The sequence below is a fragment of the Cnephaeus nilssonii genome, assembly GCF_951640355.1.
Source record: "Cnephaeus nilssonii genome assembly, chromosome: 21".
NCBI classification, from domain to species: domain Eukaryota; kingdom Metazoa; phylum Chordata; class Mammalia; order Chiroptera; family Vespertilionidae; genus Cnephaeus; species Cnephaeus nilssonii.
Genome location: NC_137092.1, coordinates 12,844,010 through 12,850,941, shown reverse-complemented (window position 1 = coordinate 12,850,941; position 6,932 = coordinate 12,844,010). Strand labels below are relative to the sequence as shown.

General features: G+C 60.5%; 1 protein-coding gene across 1 annotated transcript; it reads right to left on the bottom strand.

Moving 5' to 3' along the window:
* Nucleotides 1–1,681: 1,681 nt before the first annotated feature.
* LINGO4 (leucine rich repeat and Ig domain containing 4) lies at nt 1,682–6,479 on the bottom strand (the record flags this gene model as incomplete). Its single annotated transcript, XM_079761840.1, is given in 3 exon segments — nt 1,682–3,479; nt 6,248–6,326; nt 6,329–6,479. Coding segments are annotated over 3 exon segments (2,028 nt in total).
* Nucleotides 6,480–6,932: the final 453 nt, after the last annotated feature.

Genomic DNA, 6,932 nt, shown 5'->3' with positions numbered 1-6,932 from the left:
TGCTCCTTTTCTCTCCCTTCTCTCTTCCCCTCTCTCGGCTGCTGTCCCTTGAGCTCTCAGCATCTCTACTTTTCCTGGCTCCGCTTCGCCCTCTATTTGAAGCACACTCAGAGGCCGTCAGCATCTCGGCTCCCGCCCCGCCTCTGCATCAGAGGTCTCTGTCTGACAGTGACCTCACTCCGGAGACAGCCTCCTGCTGGGGCTGCACTAATCCCGGCCTGGACCGACCGAGGGGACCGCGGAGGGCAGTGAAGGGAACCTGGAGGCTTTCCTGCAGCTGCCTCTACCGCTACTTTTCTTTCTTTCTTTTAAACGTTTTATTGATTTTTTACAGAGAGGAAGGGAGAGGGAGAGAGAGTTAGAAACATCGATGAGAGAGAAACATCAATCAGCTGCCTCGTGCACACCCCTACTGGGGATGTGCCCGCAACCAAGGTACATGCCCTTGACCAGAATCGAACCTGGGACCCTTGAGTCCGCAGGCCGACACTCTATCCGCTGAGCCAAACCAGTTAGGGCTACCTCTACTTTTCACTACAGCTCGCAGTCCCTCCTCCCTGTCCCTCCCTGTCCCTCCAAGCCCAGTCCTGCTGTGTTCTGGGTCTCTCCCCTTTGACAAGGGCAGGTTTTGCTTTTGTTAGTCATTTTCTAGGAGTTCCCCTCTTGCCTTCCCTGAAGGGCAGTAGGGATCTGGGACATGGGAATGAGAGGGAGATCCCAACGAGAATGAGGAAGGACGGTCGGAGCTGGGTGTCCTGGATTGGAATTTTGCAAAGGGACCCCTTGGGAGGTGGAGGATTGCCCCGCCCACCCCAGAGATGGAGAGTATGTTAAAGGGTTAAAACGGAAATGGGCTAGGAGGGCTGCCCTCCCCAGACCTGGCTGGTCACCTTTTACACAAACCCCTGTTTATTAAATTTAGGCAAGGCTATTGGGTTACATGCTCAGTGGGCAGGAAGGAGAGGACGGGGGAGATTTGACAGCAATAAGGGGCAGGGAAAGTCTGAAGTAAAGAAAACGCCAGAGATCACATTTAGTCTGGGCTGCTACTGCCAGGGCCTTGGGGCAGCAGGTTTAATGATATGACAGACAGAGGCAGGAGGTGGAGGCTCATGCGGACACACTGCCAGGGTGTGGTCTGTTCTCCCCCATCCCGCACTCACCTCCTCTTCTCCTCAGCTGAGGTCTCCTCCGTCCTCTTTCCTTCTGCCTGGGGGAGGGGATGGAGGAGAAAGAGGGGGAGACCACCGGGTTGAGGAGCAGAGACTCCAAGAAGCAAATGGCACTTCCCTCTGGAGTAACCTCACAGCTGTGGTTGGCGATTGCTATTGCTTATTGAAGCCTGTGGGTATGTGTAAAGAAAGCCTGATGGGTAGACTAGCAGCCTGGAGCCTTGGTTATATTTCCTGCTTTGTGTGTATTGTGGGGCGAGGGCTGGGCTGATGACAAGGTCTACACGCCAGCTCCCTGGGGCCCTCAGGGAAGGGATGACAATGCCATCCTCAAACTGCAGCAGCACGAGGCAGACTAACCTGCGGTGCCATAGCCGGGGGCATGGTGCAGGCAGGAGGCCTGGGAGACCTGGGCTGCTTGGGACTGGGTTCTGGCCTGAGTGGCCGTGGTTCCTTCCCCTTTGGTATCTGAAGCTGGCTTGGCTGGGTCCCCAGAGTGAAAGGAAAGGTCAGAAGAGCTTGGCAGTGACCCGGTTCCCCCCAGAGTTCTTCTCCACGGAGGGCCGAGGTGCCACAAAGTCAAAGGCCATGTGATGCTTGACCCGCCCTTTGCCCTTGCTCCAGAGGGCAATGAGGCCAAAGCAGAGGGTCACGGAGGTGAGGAAGGGGAGGAAGCCCACGGCCAGCACCATAGCGACCCCTCTGCTGTCCAGGAAGAAGGGCCCCGGGACCCCTGGCGTGGTGATGTTGGGGTCAAAGAGAGTGCCATTTGGTGGCTCAGCTTGGATCACTTCCAGCCAGGTCCTCAGGGAGTCATTCCCCGCGACGTTGCTGACCACACAGACATAGGCCCCTCTGTCCCGCAGCTGCACCGAGCGGATCTCCAGCGTCCCGTCCTCTAGCACCCGGACTCTCCCAGCCCTCCCCAGCCAGGCCCCCGGAGGCCTCATCCAGGAGACGGTGGGGGCCGGGTCTCCATCCCCAGAGCAGGAGAAGACCGCGCGTCCCCCCTCCTCCGCGATGACCCAGCGAGGCCCGGACTTTTGGATCAGGGCTGGTTGGCAAGTGAAGTGCCCCGGAGGGAGGATGTCTGAGAACTCCCTCAGGCTCTTCCCCTGCACATGCCGGGGGCCGGCGCAGGCAGGCGGCGACGACCCGAAGTCCAGGCGGCCGCGGAGCCGGAGCAGCCAGAGGAGGCGGCAGTCACAGGTCAGGGGGTTGCCAGACAGCTTCAGGGTGACCAGTTTGTCTGGAGAAGGGAAGGCCGTTTCCTCGAGCGTCTGCAGGGCATTATCCGCCACGTCCAGGCGGTGGAAGGCGGTCAGGCCGTGGAAGGCATGGGCGGCGATGGAGGTGAGGCAGGCCCCTGACAGCCGAAGCTCCTGGAGCCGCACCAGCGGGCTGAGCCTTCGGGCTGGGATGGCCGAGATGGGGTTCTGGGAGAGATCCAGGACCCGGAGGAAGCTCAGGTGGTGCAGCGCCTGGAAGGGCACGGAGCTCAGATTGCAGCGGGTGATGGCCAGGCTGCTCAGATTGAGCCCGGCCAGGCTCCCGGGCTCCAGGGCCTCCAGAGCCGGCCAGTGGTGGATCTCCAGCTCCTTGAGTTGCCCCAGCCCCTGGAGGGCCCCCGCCGGCAGCCTCCCGATGTCCAGTTCTCGAAGCCGCAGGGACCCTAGCTCCGGGAGCCGGGCCAGGGCCGGGCCAGGCACCGTGCTGAGGTTGCAGCGCTCCAGGGTGAGGGCGCTCAGCTTGGCCAGCCCTGCGAAGGCCCCCGGAGCCACAAACACCAGGTGGTTGTCCCCAACCTCCAGTTGCTGGAGGCTGCCCAGGTCCCCAAAAGCTCCGTCAAGGAAGAGGACAATCTGGTTGAGGCGGAGGTCCAGCACGGTGAGGGCGGGCAGGCCCGCGAAGACCCCAGGCCCCACGATCCGCAGCCGATTGCCCTGCAGTCTCAGGGTGAGCAGGCTCTGCAGGCCGTGGAAGGCCCCGGGCTCCAGGCTGGACAGCTGGTTGTAGCTGAGGTCCAGTTCCCGGAGCAGGCCCAGGCGAGAGAGCATCCCCTGCTGCAGCCCCCACAGACGGTTCCCACTCAGGTCCAGGAGCTCAGTGTCCAGTGGGAGGCCCCCGGGCACGGCCTCCAGCCGCCGGCGGGCACAGAGCACCGCCCGGGGCTGGGAGGTGCAGTCACACACGGCAGGGCAGCCGCCACTGCTCCCTGCGGGCAGGAGGAGCAGGAACAGGAGAGGCGGCCACGGGGGCCAGGCTCGCTTTGGAGCTACTGCGGCTGCAGCCATCCCCTCTTCAGTCCTGGAACAGATGATGGCATGGCCCTTTTTGGAAAGTGGCTTCAGATGGTGGTGACCCTGGGCTTCCCTGGACCTCTTTAGGGGGGAGAGAGAGAGAAGGGGGGGCGGGGGGAGAGAAAGGAAGAGAGAGAGAGAGAGCCACCACCTCAGAACTGTCCCTAAGTGGGGCACCGACCAGGAGGAATTCTGGTGTGTACCTCCTGGGGGCTCCTCTTTGGGGAAGCTCTACTTTCCCTTCCTCCCGGTCCTGGGTGCCTGCAGGCCAAACTAGTCAAGACTGAATCCTGGCCCAGTTGGTGTGGCTCCGTGGCTGAGCACCGACCTATGAACCAGGAAGTCACGGTTCGATTCCCAGTCAGGGCACATGCCTGAGTTGCGTGCTCCATCCCCATTGGGGGCCTGCAGGAGGCAGCCAATCGATGATTCTCTCTCATCATTGATGTTTCTATCTCTCTCTCCCTCTCCTGTCCTCTCTGAAATCAATAAAAATATATTTTTTAAAAAAACTGCTTTCTGTGGGGAAGTTTTATGGGACTGGACTGGGATAGGAAGCAGCAGGAGGCAACTTTGAGTCTCCCTGTCACGGGCTTTTGGGTTTTTCTCTCTACCTGTGAGATCCAGAAACGCTTCAGGTCGCTTATCTGCTCTTCCCAAGCTCTGCTCTGTCCCTCTCTTTCCACCCCCTCCTCCCATATTATCTGCCTGTAGCTTTGCTGAAGGCGCAGGGAGATCACATAGCTTTGATTCCTGATTGGAGAGAGGCCTTACCATGAGTCCGTCGCCCAAAGCTGGGAACTGTGCAAGCCGCAGCCCCCCCAGCCTCCACTGACTGCCTTTCTGCCCTCCTTTAAGCTGGCACAGAGCCTGAGGCCCTGGACTAGCGAGATCCACTCTCCCCGGAATGCTGTGTGGACCACAGCCAAGCGGCACATTAGCTGTGGCTCAGGACACAGGGCCCACTTGAACCCCTCCTAAGAACCCCAAGGGCAGCCCCGCCTCCCCGATAGATGAAGTTGGGGTATGTGAGGGGCCCTAGAGATGCCCACGTTTGGAGTTTTGTTGCTTGGTCCTCAGACTTAAGCTTCTCTTAGACCCCTTCTTCATGGTGCTTTGATCCAAGTCCAGTGTGTGAATCTGAGGGAAGACTCTCGTCCCTTTTGGCTTCAGCTGCCTGAGCAATACACAAGGGACAGATTGCGAGCCAGGGAGACAGAGAGAAGTACGGGGGGGGGGGGGGGGGACAGCACCTTCTCAGACAGGTGGGTGGGGAGCAAGGCAGCCCTTGGCCGGCACAGCAGACCTCTGGGCACAGGCTGTGTGCACAGCCGTTCACTTAAAGTGGGCTTCTGGGTGCCAGGGGTGTGGACAAAGTCAGGAAGGCTGTGATTACAGTGGCCACTGGGCACCGACTGAGGTGATGGAGAAGGAGGTGATGAGAGCCCCTGACACCCTGCTCAATGCCGACAGGGACCCCCAGGGAGGGGAGGGCTTTGGATTGGCAAGGGATGGCCAGATGGAGGCAGGATGCCCATGTTTCTTTCTGGCTGCAGATCCTGGCCACCTCTGGGCTGCCAGGCGTCAGGCTGTCCGGCCCTCACAGGGTTAGCTTGCTACCACCCGCCTCACTTTCTCCCACGCGGGACTCAGGAGAGGCAGTTGACTAGTGAGAGGTGGTATGGTTCCTTCCCCTTTCCTTCCCACTCCACACTCCCCTCTAGAAGGGTGGCTGTGGTGGCTGTCCTGTGGCTACTTCAGACGTGCAGGAATTGGAAAACTGAAGAAAGAGGCCCAAACAGGAGAGGGATGTAGGACACTATTCTGAGGCTTGAGCCTGAGAAAGAATGGCATGGGGCGGGCACGGGGCGGGCAAGGGCTGCTGACCAGTCTCCTCTCTGCCCCTATGCCAACCCCACAGGTATCGATGGCCTGCTAAGCGACGCTCCAGCCTTTCTCATTCTCCCTGTGCCTGTTCTGGGAAGTCCACCTGGCAGCTAGCACTTTGTCACCGCCGCCGCCGCCGCAGTTCCTGCTCATCCCTCTCGCTCTGCACTCAGCAAAAGTGCAGTGAAGCGTGCAGCCCAGCTTCCCTCCTTCCCTCCTTCCCTCTGCCGCCTGTTCCCTCTTCGCTCCCAAAGCCTCCTGGGCCCGGGGCTGCGGGACCTGGGGCCAATCCATTTTCTTTATTTATAAGGTGGCTAATTTAATCACGGACTTCCCTTGCCCATTTCCATGGCTACAGGACTGGCTTCCGGCCACTTTGCAGGGAGAAATCGGTGTCAGAACCACTTTCCTCTCTCCTTAAATGGGCTGGGGTCTGGGGCGCCATCCCCTCCAGGAGTGGGTGCTTTCTTGTCTCTCTGTGGCCGTCCAGAACACATCTGCACCTGGATAGCCTCTTTCACGCAGACCTCACTGAGGCATGGGGACCTGCGTGGGGGGGGGGGGGGGTCCTGGAGGAAAGATGTCTGGAATATCCCCACTGCTTGCTGGGTGGGAAGACCCTTCTTGGGGGGGGGAGAGAGAGAGAGAGAGAGCCCTGGGGAGCTGCACGGAGGTCTCCTTGGAGTCCTTGCCCCCAGGGGCACTTGGGACATCTTAGTTTTCCCACAAAAGTCCTGCGGGGCCAGCATAATGGTTACCTGGGGGGTGGGATGGAGGTGGGGCTGCAAACCCTCTAGCCTTGACCGGCAGGGGTCTGGCCCTTTTCTCTGCGAACACGCTATGGAGAAGGGCAGTTGCAGCCCTGGGACAGGAGGTGGGGGCACTTACCGGAGAAGCTGGAGGGCCGCATCAAGTTGGGCACCGCATCCGCCCCGGGCTGGGGGCTCGTCCCATTCGAGCCGCACCTGGCCCCGCACCTCCCCTGGTGCTCACTCCCACTGCCCCCCACCTGCCTGCCCACCCGCCTGCCAGTCCACCCACCCGCCCCGCCGCTGCCGCGGCTGTTGCTGCTGCGGCCACTGCTGCCAAGACTGAGGCAGAAAAAAGAACCAGAAAGCATTTCTCCTTTTTTTTTTTCCTCTCTCTCTCTCTCTCTCTCTCTCTCTCTTTTCAAACCAGGCGAGAATGAGTCTGCAGCAACCCCGTTGGTGCAAAATAAATAAATAAAGCAGCCAGGGAGGGCTGCAGCAAGCCAGCGCCACTGCTGGGTGGCGGGTGAGGGGGGGGGGGGGGCGCAGGGGCGGGTCTGGAGCCCCCAGGGCTTGGGGTGGAGCCGTGGAGGCAGCTGGGCAGCTCCAAAGGGTCTCTCCCACATCCCGATGCCCTCCCGGGAGCTCCAGGGCCAAGCCCCTTCCTTAGGGCTGTCTTCCCAGATGCAGGGCGATTGTCACTGTAAATGTCCCCCGTGGGTATCATTTGTGGGGAAAGTTCTCAGCCCGGAACATCCCCCGTGGAGCTGAGTCTGAGGCTCCCTGCATGGGGGTTCCCGGGGATCCGCTCCCAAGCTCCAGCG